The 19,789-nt window shown below is 41.7% G+C and overlaps 1 protein-coding gene across 49 annotated transcripts in view; it reads left to right on the top strand.

Annotated features, from left to right (window-relative positions):
* Baz2b (bromodomain adjacent to zinc finger domain, 2B) overlaps positions 1–13,794 on the top strand; it is a 310,551-nt gene extending 296,757 nt beyond the window's left edge. For 38 of the 49 annotated variants that reach the window (XM_017319089.2, XM_030251848.1, XM_030251844.1 and 35 more), the window contains 9 exons: positions 152–428; positions 600–755; positions 1,315–1,475; positions 5,408–5,718; positions 6,106–6,241; positions 9,852–9,998; positions 11,166–11,431; positions 11,539–11,682; positions 12,355–13,789. In XM_017319089.2, the coding sequence (XP_017174578.1) occupies positions 152–428; positions 600–755; positions 1,315–1,475; positions 5,408–5,718; positions 6,106–6,241; positions 9,852–9,998; positions 11,166–11,431; positions 11,539–11,682; positions 12,355–12,508 (1,752 nt within the window). In that variant the 3' untranslated portion in view covers positions 12,509–13,789. Of the gene's footprint in view, positions 1–151; positions 429–599; positions 756–1,314; positions 1,476–5,407; positions 5,719–6,105; positions 6,242–9,851; positions 10,572–11,165; positions 11,432–11,538; positions 11,683–12,354 lie in introns of those variants that run through there. The other 11 variants (XM_017319098.2, XM_017319095.2, XM_030251842.1 and 8 more) reach the window with 4 other exon arrangements.
* Positions 13,795–19,789: the final 5,995 nt, after the last annotated feature.

The raw sequence follows: 19,789 nt of genomic DNA, 5'->3' as shown, positions 1-19,789 counted from the left end.
AACATTTTTAAATGTTTTGTTATTATGTATCAGAGGGTAACTTGCAGGAGTTGGTTCTTTCCATCATGTGGGCCCCAGGGACATCAGGCCTAGTATTAGGTGCCCTTACCGACAGAACCCTAATCTGGGGTTGAAATGTTGTGTTTTACAGGTGAAAGGTGGTGTGTCTATGATGGGACTTCAGTTCTGTGGGTGGCCTGCTGGAGTGCTCGCTTCCAACGTCCCATTTACATCACCTTTGCCTGCTCTCGGCTCAGGGTTGGGACTGCCAGAAGGAAATGGCAGTAGTTCATTCTTGACTTCCAGTGTTGCTTCAAGTAAAAGTGACTCTCCAGTCCCTCCAGCTGAAAGACCCTCCAGCGCTCAGCCAGTGGCTGTTGAAGTAGCAAAGCCAGTAGATTTTCCTAGTCCCAAACCTATCCCAGAAGGTAGGTACAACACACTGGCCTGCGGTCACTTGCTGTATCTCGTGGTGACAGCTCCTCATCTATAAATGTATCTCCGATGGATTTGTGTAGCTAACAAATCCTGAGATTTCCTTAATGCCACTATTTTCTATTCAAAATCATGTAAACCATGTGTGTGCTCTCTTGACTTAGAAATGCAGTTCGGATGGTGGAGAATCATTGACCCCGAGGACCTGAAGACATTGCTCAAAGTGCTGCACCTCCGCGGGATCCGGGAAAAGGCATTGCAAAAGCAAATTCAGAAACACTTGGATTACATTACCCAAGCCTGTGTCAGGAACAAGGACGGTGTGTGCCCAAGAGAGTTCACTCTGATTTTATTATGAAAGCCCGTTGTTTTACCCTAAAATGTTTTAATATGTCTCTACCTTTTTTATTTTTCAAATTATTTTTAATTCTTGGTATGGATATGTGTGTGCATAGGCCTGAGGTGTTGGATCCCCCTGAGCTGGAATTATAGGCGATGCCTAATTTGCATACTGGGAATCCAACTCAAGTCCGCAATGAATAGTTCATACTTTTCGCCACTGAGAAACCTCTCCAGTACACACACTCAGACACACACACACACACACACACACACACGTATTTAAATGTTGCTCAACTTAATGTTGGCTAATTGCTTTTCTCTAATTGTATCACCTATTGTTTTTAGCGCCTGTCCACATACAGTTTGATGGGTGTCTTACTCAGTCGCTCACTGCCTACATGTGCACAAGCACATATGTGGATCTTGAAAAGTTGATATATGTAGGGTCCCTACCATTTTACTTATTTAGGGGAAGAAATCGTTTTTTGGGTAGGTTAGAAAAATAAATGTAATAACTGATTTTTTTTTCAAATGTAGTCGCTATTATTGAATTAAACGAAAATGAAGACAATCAGGTAACCCGCGATCTAGTGGAGAACTGGTCGGTCGAAGAGCAAGCAATGGAGCTGGACCTGAGCATACTCCAGCAGGTGGAGGACTTGGAACGGAGGGTTGCATCAGCGAGTTTGCAAGTGAAGGTAAAGCTGGCGCCGCATAAAACCTGGGGTTAGGATAATGGAAGGTAATTAACTTTTATTATATGCATAGTAGAGACTCATTATTGTACTAGATAGTTATACATTATTTCAGTTAATACTCAAAACTGTCCTGGGTGAATTTCTCCCATCTTACAGGTAAGGAAGCAGGCTCAATCAATATAAGTAATCCTCCGATGATCATTTTAAGTGGCAAGCATGTATGCAGACTATGCTCTTTGCCCTGTATAGACTCTGTGGTTCCCCATAGCTCCCTGTTTCCTCAGTGCTATTTATAGAAATCTTTTCTGGTGTGGAGTTCTTTACCTCAAGCGAATTTTTGTTTCCACCGTGAGAAATACAATTTTGCCTGTAGATCTTATCAGAGTCCTACTGTAGTGTTTCATGGAAGGCCAAGAATCCCCTTATTTATAACTGTTACATGTCACAATTTTACTTCGTACAGTTTAAATTCAAACACAATACAGACATATTAGGATCACTCGTGTTCTAACAACGCAGACACACCCTGAACATCTATATGCAAGCTCATAGGTCATCTGAGGCATGTCACAGCAGAGGTCAGAGCTGAGCGGGGCAAGGCAGAAGGAAGGCTCTTCTTGCTGCGCATGATGCTTAGGTTTAAAAAGAGGGCAGTGGTGAGGTTGTTCCAATAGGTGAGTATTGACTGCGTGTTGACTAAGCAGAGAAACCTGCAGAGGTGTTGAAAACTGAGGACTCTTCTGTCACTTCACATGCTATTTATACTTGATTCAGAAAGAAAATGTATGGTATAGTACTGGCCTGCCCAGTCATTTATATTTTGCTTCATAATTAGTTCTGAAGGTCTCCCGTTCTGTCATTTTCCAGAGCTAATATGATATCCTTTTTTTGCCACGAGCATAATTACTAGCAAATGCATTACCTCCTCAAACTATTGTGCTGTAAAGCAGGGCATCTCCCCCTCCCAGCCTGCGCACTGTCCACACGCCTCATTTATCTAGCATCTTCAACAAAGGAACTCTTCCACACAAGTTAATTTTCTGGAGAAGTGGAAATTATTCCATTTAGTGCCATAATTTTTTTAAACATGTTTGTTGGATCCGTTAGTTTATGTCTTTCACTGCCTCCTTAAATTGAGAGTAATGAATGTAATTTAGATTGTCTTGGTGGCATAATATTATTAGTATGAAGACCAGTTATCAGGCCGTGGGCCCAGAAAATGTGTACTGAATAGAGTCCCCTTGCTTTGCAGTGCACTGTTTCTGAGTTCCACACTCTGATTTTGGCCTCTCTTGTTCAGGTGGTTTTAGTTTTCCTTCACCTTATTTTAATTTGCCAATATTAACTGAGCAGGAGTTGGGAAAGCACGTCAGGCATTTATAGAGTTTGGCCTGGAACAGTCACACAGGATGGCTTGGCCCTACCACACCACTGGCTTTCATGCCAATGTTTGTAGTTAGAACATTTTAGCATTCTCGGCAGCTAAAATGAGTGGAATTGGCTGTTTTAAGTGGAGTGTCTTAGCATCCTGTTGTCACTGAGCTAGTAGTGAATGGTGCTGTAATATTCTGAGAACTGAATTATAATTTTATTAGTCTTGAATTGTCTTTAAGTGATGAAAAAGTGGTAAAAGTAATAATGAAATCTTTTAGTATCTATTGAGGGTGTGTGTGTGTCTCTATTTTTTTCTTAAAAAGAAAATATTTTTAGCCCAAGGAGTTTGGCATTATGAAGGCACATTAAACCATGCTGTTGGTCTATAATATATTGTTGATGTTTTCTTTGTGTATTGTATGAAAGTCTGACCCTAGTCTTGGTTGTTGAGTATGCTAGAGTCCTGTGACTCCCCATCGCCTAGATAGCTCTCCTGTCTCCTATTTGTTTCCCTTCATCATGAGCCCTCTGAAATGGTTTCCAAGGTCCTGGTGTTTCCTGAAAGCCATGAGGGTGTACAGCCTCTCTCAGCTATTGATTTCGTATATGTATGTGGAGATATGCATAGGTTTGCATGGGATTTTCTGTCTTCGTTACCACTAACTGCACTGGTGGCAGTTTTTACCATCCCCCCACCCATAGATGTTACTAAGTATGAGCCACAGCGAAAACATCCCTGAACCTCTTTCACATATTACATTCTTTTCTGATTCATTGCTGAAATACCAAAGCTAAACTTTGCATGTCTTTGTTGTAGTGTTATTATTAGTGTTGTTTGAGTGTGCGTTCCAGCACACAGAACTACTTGCGTCAGACTCTGTGACCCAGCGTGAAGTGTGCTTTCTAGTTTTAAATCTTATGGATTTATAGTGATCAATCAGCTAAGTTATTCAGACATTTTTTAACAGAACAAATCAAATGGAGCGCCTTTACGCACTGGCATAAAGGGTCTTTTCTAAAGTGACACTTGATATCAGCCATCTTCATGTGCACGCCCAGCCTGTGGTCTTGCTGGAGACCTTGCAGAAATCAAAATACACTATATTTACAAGGTTTCTGTTGTTTAGCAATGTTGCTTCCCTTTTAGAATGTGGGAAGGATTTGTTTTCAGTGTCTCCTACGTCCTCCTCTGCCTTAGCCAGGGCCTGATGCTTGCAGCCCACAAACTCACAACCCCTCCTGTTTCATTCAGCTGTGCACAGCTCTGGGCACATCTCCCCACGCTTCTCTCTTTTCTAAACGTAAATATTCTGTTGAGATAAAGGAAGTGATCTGGTTCTAGCGCAGAAACTACATGAATAGTTCCTAAAGAGGTTTAATCAGGTGGCAGAGACTACATAAATGGATTAAATGTGCCTCTAGGTCCCAGAAAGCTTGCCTTGTAGTAGAAAGGTAAGGTGTGCGCACATGGCGCATTCCAGTAACTAACCATAAAGAAGTATAGTTTTGTGTGTGAATTTTAAAGAGTGGACTGGTTTCTGCTGGGTATTTGGAAGAGCTCAATCCAAGCCATGAAGAGTTGAGATGTGTAAGAAGATGCATGAGACTGTCAGGCAGAAAGCAGGTGAATAAATAGTGCAGTAAGAGGTGGGAGCGTGGGCAGCACCAGGACCTGGGAACTTCCCCTGTTAGAGAGGAGCCAGGCATGGAGTCCTCCCTGTGGAAGTCCAAGTGGGAGGTGAGAAGAACCATAGACTGAGGAGCTTGAATGTCAGCAATTGGGACTTGGTAAAGCTGGGTCATCTTTGACAAAGGATCAGCATGAATGAGCATGGTTATTCAATCAATTCCTATATAGTGAGTGGCTTATTATTTTATTTTTGCTGTGCTGGAAATAAACAAGTAAAGGCTCACATGGCCAGCCCTCCTCGTGAGATTTAGGGGGAGAAGGCTGTTAATGCAGTCATCATGCTGTCAAGAAGGCACAGCCCGGGCAAGGCCGTGGAGCAGTTTGGGATCCCAGGGGAGCCTTTAGCGGGAGGATGTCACCCCTGAAGGTGTTGAGGGGAGGGTTTCCTTCAGGGAATGCTCTCCTGACATGGGTGCTGCAGAGTGAGTGGACTCACTGGGGGAAGACAGGGAAGCACTTCATGGTCAAGGACAATTGCATATACCGAGTCGTGGAGCACAACGGAAGTGGTGGGTATGCAGACCTTCGTGGGAGCAGTGGAAGGCATGCGGTCTAAAACCAAGAGAAAAGTTCCCAGGCCACCAGGCCATTTCTTCGCAGTATATGCATAGCAGTAACGGACTGTTAGTCTAAACCTTGCCAATCCTTTGCTGGAAGTCATCACTAATGTCACCAATGTTAAGTTTTACACACTTTTCTCACCAACTGCTTTTCCTTTTTAACCTAGCATTGAGAAACACAAGGTAAACCTTTTTAGTAAAGATCCCTGGGATCTACCGGTGGTCGCTGCTGAATTTTAAGTAAAGGTAACTCACCCATCTAACATTGTCAGAAGAAACCGTAATGACATTATTTTCTTGATGTATAGGGTTGGATGTGTCCAGAGCCTGCATCGGAAAGGGAGGACTTGGTATATTTTGAACATAAGTCACTTACTAAGTTGTTCAAGGAGCATGATGGAGAACTTACTGGTGACGAAGAAAACAGTGCGCATGCACTGGCTCGGAAGAGTGACAACCCCCTAGATATAGCTGTAACCAGGCTGGCTGATTTGGAGCGGAACATTGAGAGAAGGTATCTGAAGAGCCCCTTAAGTACCACCATTCAGATCAAACTGGATAATGTGGGCACAGTTACTGTCCCTGCTCCTGCACCATCCATTAGTGGTGATGGTGACGGGTAGGTTATTGAGATTAACTTGACAAATTATTGTGCTTCTTTGCTAATTGGAGCCTATTTTCTATTGCCTGTTATCTATGTATCTTCTTGTATGTCTGTGATCCACGTGGATCATGCTACTTGCATGGTGCTTTGTAAAAACTTTTTTTTTTTTTTGTTATGTGCATCGATAATCCTGCAAAGTGATCTTACATTTATCTGGTTGTGACTAAGCTTCAAGGCACGTAGCCAGTCTGTGCACTACATCAGATTTAGTTGCTTAAACTTTATACTTATTGGCTGTTACGTGTTTTTGTCATTGCTTGGCTTTCAGTGTGATGATTGTTTCACATTCAGTGACCATAAATGTGGCCGTGACCTACTCAATTTCTCTGTATCTCAATGCAGAATTGAAGAGGATATTGCTCCAGGGCTCAGGGTCTGGAGAAGGGCCTTAGCAGAAGCTCGCAGTGCTGCGCAGGTAGCCCTGTGCATCCAGCAGTTACAGAGATCAATAGCATGGGAAAAATCAATTATGAAAGTTGTAAGTGTTCTCATTTAAGAAATACTATGACTGATTCCCTCTGTCTTGTTTTTTCCCCAACCTCCAGATCTTTCTTAACTATATATTACTTTACCGTTACAATGATGTATTCTGTACTTGGAAGTATGTCTAATTCTTACATAGCATATAATCTTACTTTTCCCTCACCTTGAGCTTCTCGTAGCAACCTGCCAGATATATTGTCTCCCTTTGCTCAGTTTGTTTTCGGCTTCTTTCAATACTTGTCTATAATCCTAACACGCCGCCTCCTATACTATATCAGCATGATGGTTGTTAATGTCAATACTTTGAAGGCTGCTCACTCCTGTAAGTCCTCTCTCCCCTGGCATCTCTGCTCCATCAGGCCCTAGTTGTTTTACTTCTCTGTACTAATCAGAATACTAAGTACCGAGCTCAGACTCAGTGTTTGTATCTGATGAGGTTGGCAGAAACAGCAGAACTTTCTCTCCTGACCATTAAAATAAAAAATGCTTTTCATCTTTGTATAACCCCCAGTTGGTTATGGATAGCAAGCATTCATTTTGTGTTAGGCATCATATTGCCACATATTTAAAATAACAGCTCTAGGTCACTTACTTTCAAACAGACAGTTGTTCTAAATCATGTAGAAAGTACCCTAGTACCTATTTATGTCCCATACATAGAAATACTTATTAATATATAAACTTTTATGAATCACTTTAATATTTGCTTTTGAATTAAAGACCAGCTTTAATTCAAAAATTCAAGTATTTGAGATTTGTTTTCATGAGGAGCTGAAGCTGAAAATTCCTTTATTGAAATAGTCAATAAGGAAAAAAGAGATCCCAATAACCCTGCCTTCCTTCCCCAAAACCCAGCCTTCCTTCCCTCAGTTTTACCCTAGTGCTTAAACTGCTCAAGGCCTTATATGCAGTTTATACAAATTTTGTGTCTTGTGGTTTTTCATTTCTTCCTAAAGATATGTGTGGAACCTGAATCTGCACTGTTTTAGAGTGTGTCTAAACTTAAGGCCTGTTCAACTCATTACATTTACCATAGACCTGAAAGGTCTATAATTCTCTGAAAACTATTAGAAATATAATTCTCCTATAAGTATTATTAAAGCAAGCTTAATAATCTCCTTGGGCAAATGTATTTGTTGAAATCTAGACTACAGTGAATAAAAACAATTAATTGAATTTGCATTAAAATGAAATTAATAATTTTTTTATTGTCCTCTGAGGTCATGTTAATCGTCAGTTTTGTTTTAAACCTAAAGAAGCCACGAGCATGGTTCTGTTGGTGTACTTCTCTTTGATTGTTTTGTTTTTGAGGCGGCTCACTGGTGTAGCCCAGGCTGGCCTTGAGCTCCCAGTCCTCCTCCCTCTGTCGCCCAAGAATTAAAGTGGGAGGCAGGCAGCACCACCCCTGCACCTGCACCACCCCTGCACCTGCACCACCCCTGCACCTGCACCACCCCTGCACCTGCACCTGCACCTGCACCTTCTCAGTTTGAAATTCATGTCTTCCCACACTAGTAATGTGCATGTATCACCGTGTAATCTGACCTTATCACAAGAGTCACTTTTAAAATATTCATCACCACATTGTTTGCTGCTAAGGGCATGGCGCAGCAGTGCAGCACTTGCCTAGCATGCACACTGTCTTAGGTTCCATTCTCAGCACTGCAAATAGTGGTGCTGATGGAGACCGTGGTGATGGTGGTGATGGTGATGGTGGTGGTGGTGATGATGATAGGGGTGGTGATGGTGGTGACGGTGATGGGTAATATGATGTGGTTTGCAGCTGAGAGATTAAGAAGTACTTTCATAAATGTCAGTCCCCATAGTTGTCCTCACAATAAATTAAAACAACATGTCATGTGCTCCATATCATTAAAAGCAGTCTTAGCAAAGAGGAAGCTGCTGATTGACTTCTAGGTCATTCTCTGCCTGCATATTTTTTTGCTTTTGTAGCAAAGGAGTTAAAACAAATATCAATATAAATGCGCTCACATCATAATTGTGAGCTTTTACTGTGATTATTTTTCAAAAGTGCCAGAAGTTTTATATTTAACACCTTGTCTCTGAAAAGATTGAATATTTTTAAATTGGGCATGAGATGTCAAGTAGACTTTGTAGTATTTCTGGTGTTTTTCCAGTAAACAGAAAATTATGTTCATAAATACAATTTTTAATATTATAGATTTAAATATAACCTTACACGTTATTTCTGAGCAATGTTTTTGCAGTAGAGTTTTTAAATGTTGTTTCTGAACGAGTGTTTTTGCAAGGGTTTCAAAGGCAGAGCATGGATTTGCTGAGATCCTCTCAAGTTACTCACTTCTGCAGCTTTTGCCCTTATATACATGGCTATCTGACTAATAACATATCTGATGCACTTACCAGATAGATTTCATATTTGTTTCTTGAATAGTGTGTGCCTCCCATTTCAGTTAGTTTTCAGCAATATCTTTGGATACATACTGAGTTATATAAGATTATTTTAGAGTTTCTAGGCTAACAAATAATGTGTTGGAAGTTAAATGAAGCAACTTTGAATTGTGATTATAAAACCTAACTTTAATATAAACTAATTTCTACTTAAGTATTTTTACTCTTGCCGGGCTATGGGCTTTAATTCCTGTACTCAGGAGGCAGAAGTAGGCGAATCTCTGTGAGTCTGTGGCCAGCCTGATCTATGGAGCAAGTTCCAGGACAGCCAGGGCTCCACAGAGAAAGCCGTCTCAATCCTGATTGCAGGGCTCGCTCCATCATGACCTAAGACGGTGCTGGTGCTCGCCTGCCTGCCTCACAGGACCTCAGATGCCGTGCAGCTTTCCTTTCTCCTTCTGAGACTTTCTTTATTCATACTAAAGTAATTAATGGTATCACACATTTTTCAATGAAAAAAGAAATCATTCTTTTTAGTTATAGAAAACAAGTTATGATTATAAATGATTGTATTCTGTTTTTTTCTTGGAAATAATTTTATGAGATGAATTTTCTATGTTTGTGGCAGAAATTGACTCTGGTTGATTTTCAACATTTCCTGTTTTAGACTCAGTTTTTAGTCAGTTATACAGCATAGATGGATAATATACAATCTAGGACTATCTCATTAATATATATATATATATCTACACTAATACAAGTTTCTGAGTTTTGATATTAAAAACTATTCTAACCCTCTTTTCTCTCTCAGAATAAAACTACTCTAATTCTTATTTCTTTCTCAGAATATCGTAAGAACAGTAAGATAGCAAAGATGAGACATTAAAAGTCCCATGCACCAATGCTCCCCATTGCTTCGTGTGCTCTGACATCATGTTGATGACGCCATGTGTTGATATGTACATGCTTCTGGAGTGTGTGAAAGCATCCGACCTTTAGCTTTGTTCTATGCAGTGTATCTGAGATGTGCATTTACCACAAAAGATTGCTTGCCCTGTCATGTGGTCCATATCTGTGTAACGAGAGATACATAGATGTGCGTGGCTAGTCTGTATTGGTTAGCAAGCGGAATGTCCATTACTAATATGAATGAGGAGTTGTGGTTTGTTTGACACCCAGCAGCCAGCACTCACAGCGGAGGACTGACTGACCTTAGTGCTCTCCTTGTATTGTAGTACTGCCAGATCTGTCGGAAGGGCGACAATGAAGAGCTGCTTCTACTCTGCGACGGCTGTGACAAAGGCTGCCACACCTACTGCCACAGGCCCAAGATTACAACTATCCCCGATGGGGACTGGTTTTGCCCAGCTTGCATCTCTAAAGTAAGAATGTCGGGAAACTAAGTTGTTTAAAGTACCTGAGTTTTGTGGCTTGTTTTGTTTAAAGATAGAAATCACATTTTATAAAATTAATGCATTCACAAAGTTGTGCAGTATCACCGCTGTTCAATTCCAGAGCATTTTCTCAATATTGGAAGCCTTTTTACAGAAATACAGTGTGTCTGCCTTCTTTTCCTAACCACAATAGGTTGGAAGTTCATGTTCAAGCATAGTCCAGCACTTCTGTCTATAGTCGGAGAATACTCGGTTATATGGATCTACTGCATTTTGTTTATTCGTTCATCAGCTAGTGAACATCTGAGTTGTTTCTACCTTGCAGATACTGTGGATGATTCTCTTACTGGTCTTGTACTAGTCTCTCTAACAACTCTACCTTAGATGCCTGGCCTGTGGGAGAATGTCTAGGTCAGATTATAAAATGAACACCCGTATTTTTAGTCATTTTTCAGTCACATTTAAATAGAAACTTGTGAAGTAAATTAAGAGAGCAATAGAAATATATACTTATATGTAGATATAATAAATTAGGATGAAATGGGTTGGGTGTAACTAAAACCTCAGTGGCTAAAACCATGCTGGAAAGACCCGAGCAGATTCATGGCTCTTTTTTCCTCCCTGTCTTTTCCTGTGCTCTGAACCACTACTTGTAAAGCTCTTCTCGGTGCAAATACGTATCATTCTTTATCTAGAAAATAATTTTTTGTAGATTTAATCACTTTAAAAATAAAATGTATTTGGCGCTTCTCGAGCTCATTTTCCCTTCTGTCTACCTTCGTATCCCCTTCAGCATTCCTGTTGATAACCTCCATGGTTTTGTTTTCAGACACATTTGTTCCTATGTGCACTGTGCTCTGAAAGAGCCCTGTATACTCACTTGGTCAGCAGCCTAGACTGCAGGAGCACTGGCTGTAAGTTCTAACTGCCAAAGGTGCAGCTGCATCTCCAATCTTTTTAAGATAGCTTTTTCTCATGCTTTACCGGGCGTGACTCGTCTATTACAGGAGAGATTCCCAGACCTCTGTAAGAGAATTACCAATCTTCTAGGGTTTCTTGTTGATCCTATTAAACATTTAAGATCTGAAGTGATAGAGCATCTGTAAGCAGCCGCTTTCTTATACACCCTATTTACTTCTTTCTTTTTAATTAAAGGCAAGCGGCCAGAGTATAAAAATTAAAAAAATTCATGTCAAAGGAAAAAAGACAAATGATTCCAAGAAAACCAAGAAAGGAAACGTCGCCGGGGACACAGAGGATGAAGACTCGGCTTCCACAAGCAGCTCCCTCAAGAGAGGAAGCAAAGAGCTCAAAAAGAGGAAAATGGAGGAAACCACTTCCCTCAACCTGTCAAAAGCAGAAAGCACCACCTCCATTAAGAAACCCAAAAAAGATGAGTCCAGGGACCTGGCTCTCTGCAGGTATCTTTCTCTCTCTCTTTTTTCTTCTTCTCTTCAGTTGTTGTGGCTGTTCTTCCTTTGGGCCGTTCCAAGGTCTAGGTACCGATTTCCAACATTATGTTCTTCAGTATGATCCTGACTGAAATGGAGACACATGAGGACTCCTGGCCTTTCCTGCTTCCTGTGAACTTGAAACTCGTACCCGGCTATAAGAAGGTTATCAAGAAACCTATGGATTTTTCTACAATTAGAGAAAAACTAAATAATGGACAGTAAGTAATCCATTTCTATTCAGCAAACAGTATCGACAGTGGCGGTTTAACATGGGGACATACCACGAAGTATGTGTAGCGACCACGGAAGCACGATTCTTCTAGGACGTAGGAAATGCTCCCACTCTCTGGGTGGAGGCTTATTAACACTTTTGAATGAGGTTAAGAGGATGCATAAGGAATATGATTGGCCATAGGAGTTGGTAAAGTAATGGAGCTGCAGAGTCCTCGAGCAGAACTGTAAGGAGTCAGGTACTTAATGGGATGTGGGAAACAGCACATTTGAAAAGCATATTTGTTTTTGGTTGCTGTTCAAGATGAGGTCTTATTCTCTAGCCCATGCTGGCCTCAGTGAGACTCACTCACTTTTCCTCTTCTCCGCCAACTAAATGCTGGGATCACAGTTATGTGGTTCAATACCTGTCCTGGAAAATACCTAGTTTTATGACCAAGAGAGCACTTGGGTTTTTTATGCTGTCTTTAATCCAGTGTGGCCCAGAGCCTAATGAATGTAATCGGGTGTTGCTTCAGCAGGAGGAGTTATGTGGGAGGAGTTATCGCGCAAACCCAGCCTCCCTGCTCCTGTTAGCTCACCTTGCCTTGTTTAACTTCGTTTCTCTGTGTTCAAGTCCACAGCCTTGAAAGCTTCCATAACGATGTGTTTCCTTTCAGGTATCCCAACTTTGAGACCTTTGCTCTAGACGTCAGGCTTGTTTTTGACAACTGTGAAACATTTAATGAAGATGACTCGGACATAGGCAGAGCTGGCCACAGTATGCGAAAATACTTTGAAAAAAAGTGGACAGATACCTTCAAAGTGAGCTGAAGTTGTAATCTCCTTTTTCTCCTTTTTCCTTTTAAACAAGGACAAACAAGACCAGCGGTGTGAACTGCATTCACACAGATGTGCAAGGCACATGCATATTAACTTTTTCCTTAAGATTGGTGTGTGTGTGTGTATGTGTACATATGTGTACATGTGCACACACACACACACACACACACACGTATATTTAAGAAGGATGGGAAGAATGACACCAGTTTTAGAGGCTTCACTCCTCCAGCCGAGCCCATTGGTCACTGGTTTGTGTGACTCATCAGCTAATTTAGGTAGAACAGGGAAGCGCACCCAAAGAGTTTTCCAAGGAAAGGGTGTCATAGTGCAATAGCAACGAAACTCTATCAAACCGCACTGAATAGCCAACACCAGAGCTCTAACGTGGGGAACGGTTCTCCTTTCCCTCTCAATAAATATCTATTTTTCATTTTTTTACTTTGTAGTTTATTTTTTAGTGAATGTATTTAATTTTATGAATTATTTATGATTAAACCACATCCAGAATCTTCGTTTTCTGTGAAAAGGAAGAACTAGAAAATTGCTTTAAATCTTGAAACTACAACAAGGAATGTTTTAAAATATAAAACAAAGCCAAGTTAAACTGTTTACACTGATGTGCTCAGAAAGCACCAAAAATAACCTTTACTGTAGAGTCACAAGCCCACTTATATATAAATATATATATGTATGTTGCGCATCACTTGTGTAGTTAAATTGTATCTCAAGCCAGTGGAAAATTGACGTGTATATATTGTTCATTATTGTTTATATTGAGTCTTGTTTTAATATGTATTATGTGTATATATTGTTTGGAGACATTATTGTTTATGCCTTAGAAGGACTGTAGCATTTTATCTGAGTCTGAACGTAATTACAGCTCTACAGCGTGTACAGTAATTATCCTCTACCGACACTGTGGCGTCTCCCTAATCTTGGTAGTGCCTGCCTTCGAAACAGGGTGTAGGGGATAGTAGTTTTCCATTTTTCTATTTTGTTATATAATTTTAAGCCACCAGGGCCTAAATTAAAGTATAATCATTTGTATCCATGTGAAATAAAATCGTGACAATTTCCTACACACACAGTATTTTTTCATAGAGACACTTCCCTCCCATCTGCCTTGCCTCAGAAATAAATTTAAAAGACATTTGTAACCACTGTGTTTTATCTACTGTGTGTTGTGGCCTGTTGGAGGCACATAGATCAGAGTTCTTTTGTACCTATGTAAAAGTACTTGAAGTTTTATTTAAAATAAAATGTTGTGGAAAAGGTAACATTCTTTTTTTTTTAGGGGTGTTATTTTTCATTACTATATACTATGCACGCATACAATAAGAGTTTACAGCTGGGGTAGGTTTTTGGTGGTGGTGTTTTGTTTTAGTTTTTCTCAATGAACTGGAACGTGCATTCTGCTCAAAGGCAGTAATTTAAGTTGGGTTTTTGCAGTCTTGGTGTGTGTATTGACTCAGCAAGCAGCAGGTTGAGTACAGAGCCTGGCTTAAAGTCACCTCTCTGAGTTTTTTGAGGGTGTACATTTCTCTGGGATTAGTTTTGTTCCACAATTTCAATATGAAAGCATTAGGATATGAGAAATAGCTGTTTATAGATATGTAATCCAGTTGTCATAAAGTTAGTCCTGTAAATTAAGCCATGAGATATCCGTAGTTGTACATCTTGGTGGGCCAAAGCTGGATGTTAGAAAGCCACTGGTGAGCCAGGCAGGCAGGGCTGGGGCTGGGGCTCAGTGGTACAGTGGTCATTGCTCAAGCCTGAGGACCAGGGTTCAGATCTGCAGCACCCACGTGAGTGCCACAGTGGCACTTCTGTAAGCCTAACTGCAAGGCGATGCTGGAAGGCTCCCTGGGGCTCCCTGAGCAGCCTGCACTGGCAAGCTCATTCTTATCCATGTGAGGTTTGCTGAGGGACGCAGAAAAATATGGTGGACAGCTTTGATAAAAGAAGAGACTTCATTAGCACCAACCTCTGGGGCGAGGCAAGCAGGTACACCGGAGAAGACACATGCATACCGGCCTCCCACTACCCCTCTCTCTCACACACACAGAAAAGGCTGGACCTGGTGGTGCACACAAGATGGATGCCTGTGAGTTTGAGGCCAGCCTGATCTATGTACTGAGACAGGGAGATAGGCGCTGAGGGGAAATGGGGAGTGGGAGGGATGGAAGAGAGAAGATAAAAAAAGAAAGAGAAAAAGGAGCACGGTATGCACCAAGTGGGCGGGGGGGGGGGGGGGGGGGAGGAGACAAGACAGCCCATCCCCCTATTTGCAAACAGGCCCCTGTGTAGGAGGGGTCCAGGGTGGGGGTGGTGCTGGTGATGCCAGTGGAGCCCAAGACTGTGCATGGTAGGCAATTGTTTTACTGCTGAGTTATTATGCCCGTGGCCACTGCGTTTCATGGTAAAAGAAAAATAAAAATGTCCTGAGGAAATATCGCTTGCTTTAAAATACTCTGAGCTAAAAGTACTTTCTAGAATCTCTCAAATCGTTTGTGGAGATCTCTACCAACAGCCACAGTCATATAAATCTGTTTTTGTTCAGCAAGGGCTCTCCGTATGGAAAACTATCCATATGGAGAGAGGAGCGGCCAGGCGGAAGGGGCTGGCTAGGGCGTCTCCCTCCAAGGTGGCTTTGCTAAAGCACAGGTTAATTTGTATGAGATGATATCACCTCCAGTTTCTAGGGCTTCCACAAATGAGAAAATACTTAAATCTGTATGCACAACGTCGTTTTCTAAAAGCAGACATTTTCTTTGTAAAACCCCACATCTGAACATGGAGGCTATTATGCCAGCTTCTGAGGCATTTGGAAACCCAAAACCAAACCAGGAAAATAAGATGAGTGAATAAGATAGCCCTGGAAGAAGGAAAGTTTGACACTGGCTACCTTGGCCCGTTGTCCTCATTGCTGTAACTGGCAGAGGATGAGCTCCTAGGGCTCCTACCAGGGTCATCTTTAGATGTGGGCTGCTCTTGCAGGCGACTTGTACACTCACACTGCTGCTTCTCAGTAAATGTTGCCCTCATTGTTCTTCTCAGATATAAAAGGAAAATGTCCTAACCCAAGACCTGTTACCTACACACCACACACTTGCAGTAAGATGCGCTAGGCTTTAGCTCCGACCTTTTCTGACTTAGTACTTAGTGTCCTGAACATTTTAAATAAGGACCCTGCCTTCAAGTTCAGATTCAGATGATCCCCCAAATAGTGGCTAGCCAAGAATAACCAGTCAGTCCACAATTATTAAACCCAGATAATGTTATCAGTATGAAACAGCAAATTAATAGTCACTGAGTTTCTAACAGTAAAGATTAACTGGGTGAAATTTTATAGGTGCTCCTTAAACTTAAGAGAAAATGGCTGCATATGCAAAGTGGCCTTTTCCTTTTTAATCCACTATCAAATTGTTTCGAACAGTAGTTTTATTCAAGAGTATGAAGGTTTGTCCTGATTTTGAGGTAAGCCTCCCACCCTCTCTCCGCATCCTCTTGGCTCCTCCTCCCCAGTGTTGGATTACAGGTGTGCACCTCACTTGACATGTTCACACGCCTCTCCGCTTTACTCTCTCCTCTGTTCCACTCCGAGCCCTTGCAGGAAACTCACAGCCCCACCCTTTTTGTCTGCTCCCAGCAAGGAAACCTGAGATGAATCATTCGCTCATTATTATACATTTCATTTCTAGGCTACGTCTCTCAAAAGTATTCATTTTAAAGATCTTCACTTGAGCAGTACAAGAGATTCGTGAGGCAGGGAGCTGAGGAAGATGACAAATGAGTGCAGGCATACATTTTTTTACAACCTACTTTAATAAGAGTCAACCTCCAGCCCACCCAGCAGAAGTAGCGGAAGAGAAAAGTTACTAGGGTGGGGGAAGTGGACCTGTTCAGTAATAGTTCTTTGAGGGCGAGCTTAATCTTTGGCTGCAGTTCAGTCCTGCAGACCAGGCCTCTCGGCAGGCAGATACCAGGCACAAACCAGCAGCGACAGTCCAGTCCTTTCAGCAAGCAGACACAGGGCAGCTGCAGTTCAATCCTGATGACACTGCCAGGCTCGCCAGACGGCCTGAGTCAACTAGAACTGGCTAGCTACCACAGGAACCTCTTGAGCAATTCTTGGGTGAGTTTCTCTGTATTTTGAGTTTATCACAGATTGAGTTCAACAATGATATGTAAGGTGAACCAATACAAGCATGTCTTTAGTGAAGAGTAGCGAGGTGGAGCAAACCAGAGCTCAGTGCTCAGCTCCGGCTATGTCATATTTATATTCCTTCATCAAGCCTCCTTTCATGTGTTTGTTATATCTAAACATTCTTTTGCCTGTGTCTGCTTCAGGAAAACAGTCTTTCGCCTGTTCGCTTTAGCAAGACATCCTTTCACCTGTGTGCCCCAGCAAAACATCATTTGACATAACTAACTTTCCAAAGAACTATAAGTTTCCACTTCAAATGAGCTTTCTCGCTAACACACAGCAGAGGGAATGGAGCAGAGCTTTCCCTGCTAAGAGTCTCCCATCCTACAGTCTCTTGGATACGCTTTGGCCACATTGCAGGCTTCCAGCAAAAGGGGGTGTGAGCCTCAGCTGCCATGGTCCCGTCTCATTTCATGGCACATTTTTCACATTGTCCACATTGTTCTTACAAATCCCTTTGTCTTCTTTAGCTTAATATTTCTTCACTGGTTCTGTTACCCATCATGTATAACTACTTTTAATGTCTCTCTTGCCATTTCTGTGCACTTAAGCTATATCTTGAAAAAAATATGTGAAATATATATGGGATATATATTTATAGACACCTTAAAACATACCATTAAGTTTTATCTGTAACTGTTTTTTTTATTGTTTCTGTTACTTGTGACTTGATTATGACTTTTAATCATTGGCAATCCAAGTCATACTAAGAAATTCCTGTGGGGTCAAAACTTACACTGCCTGCAACACTGTCTCTGTGACTAAGACAGAGACAGCTATGATTTGCAATTCAGGATCCTAATATAGAAGCCAGTTTAATATAGATCCCAAGCCTTCTGGTTTAATACCCATATAGAATCCCTTCCTGGTAGGGTGGTCCTTATAATCAACATTATAGACTGGCACCACGTGAGTTCCCAGACCAAGTCATAAAATCCATTCCTGCTCCTCTCCTGGGTCATTTGCTCTGTGGCAGTCCTATGAAACATTGCACATATCTATCCTGAAACCAAAGTGAAGTTTAGCCAATATCCTGATAATTGCTTGAGAGATCCTGAGCCAGACCTTCTTACCTAAAGCTACTCTTGAACTCATGACCCACATAAACTGTGACCAATCATATTTTGTTTTCATTTAAGTCGTTCATCGTAGTCTGCTGGGGTGTACAGAAAAGTAGAATAGATCCATATGTAATTAATTGGAACAGAATCGTGTATATAGAAGGTGACAAGGCCTTCCTAGTTTGTCATAGAAGCATATAGGAGCGCGTGGCCCTGTTGAAGGCTTTGAGGCAGGAGAGTCTGTCTTACTAGAGATGAGGTCGTCTTTATTCTGCCCAGGCATGGGTTCCGTAGATGACATTCACTCACAGTTTTAAAGTATGCTTATTCTGTCTAGTGACCTAAATGTTAACCAACAAAAACATAGGATTTTTTTTTTGGTCAAATATTTGGAGCACCATTCGGTTGACAGATTAAGTTCACCTATATCAAGCCTACAAACTTGTTCTTTAAGGGTCTGTCCACGTTTTGTGAAGATTAAATGTTACACAAGCATTGGGCTCCTTCTCAATAAATGCATGGAATTCTGTATCAATAAGAACTTAAATAATAGCTGGGCGTGGTGGCGCACGCCTTTAATCCAAGAAATCGGGAGGCAGATGCAGGTGGATTTCTGAGTTCGAGGCCAGCCTGGTCTACAAAGTGAGCCAGGGCTACAAAGGACAGCCAGGGCTATTCAGAGAAACCCTGTCTCGAAAAACCAAAAGAAAAAAAAAATTAAATGATTACTTAAACACTTACCTATTGTATTTTTATTTTTGAAAATATTTCTCCTCTTCCCATGTCTAACCTCTTTTCAAATTGATAGCCTCCTCTTCTTTATCATTGTTACATATCCATATAAATGAATATAACCATAAATACAATCTGTCCGATACATTTAGTGTTACTTATGTATATATTTTTATGCCTGACCAATCAGGTGGCTCATTCCTGGGAAAGAATAATTTTTCCTCTCTCCACAGATGCTAATTGCATGTAGTTCTTCATCTAGGGCGCCATGACATTTCTCCCATCTAACTGTTGAAACTGTGTAGGTCTTGTTTAGACAACCATGCTGTTGAGATTTCATGGGCCTGGAAGGCACATTCTTGGTCCTCTGGGGCGTACCATGTGTCTGTCCATTCTTACAAGATGTTCCTTAAGCCCCGAGGGCCAGAGTGTGTTTCATCAGTTTGGGCTGCGCACCCCGCGGTCAGTTCTCTGCATTTTCACTCGCTGTGGCTCTGCAATGTCTCTTGCTGCAAAAGAAACTTCTCTAATGAGGCCCAAGGGCTGCACTCTTTACGCTGATTCAGAGCACACGATGTCCCGGCCAGGCTGGGCCTTGGGATTGAATGTCTGGGCGACTGGGTGAAGCCCTAGTGTCTGTTACTTTAACCCATTCACCTTTTTACGTCATTTGTTACATTGCAGTAAATTATGTTAAAGTGTCTCAGAGACGAATTCCTCCTATGAGAAAAGCCCCAAGCTGTTGGATGTGCGCATGCGTCCCACGGCCTTGCCACACTGCTCCGTGGGCAATGAACACTCCTGTGTACGCACCTTCCAGCCGCAGAAGAGGATGTCAGTCTTGCCTTCGAACTGATGCTTAGTATTTAGGTGATTTTCACAGATTTTTTGTCCCCCCCCCCCCCAGCTCTGGTACTGGTTTGTTTTCTCACGGGTTTTGTCCCATGTAGTAAGAAAATCTAATTGTAGCTGGCTTTAGAACTACGGGTGCTACTTCTGATGGCTGTTTTCAGCCAGTGGCTAGGTGATGAGGCTGGCATTGCCAAGAACATGTGCAACAAGATCATGGTAAGGACTGAGATGTGATAGGCCTAAGAGTTATAAGTTACAGTCCTAACGTGACAGCTGGCTGAATCCAGTTAGGACCTCCTTTGAAAGTCCTAGAAGTATTTTAGTATTTACATTTGGTATTTGTCATTAGTGTTTAAATCTAGGAGGAGCTGGTGACAGAGTTGATAGCTGCTGCCCCTTTGGAGATTCTATTGACCACTG

Source organism: Mus musculus, chromosome 2 (genome assembly GCF_000001635.26).
Source record: "Mus musculus strain C57BL/6J chromosome 2, GRCm38.p6 C57BL/6J".
NCBI classification, from domain to species: Eukaryota; Metazoa; Chordata; class Mammalia; order Rodentia; family Muridae; genus Mus; species Mus musculus.
This window is presented reverse-complemented; position numbering and strand designations above follow the sequence as displayed.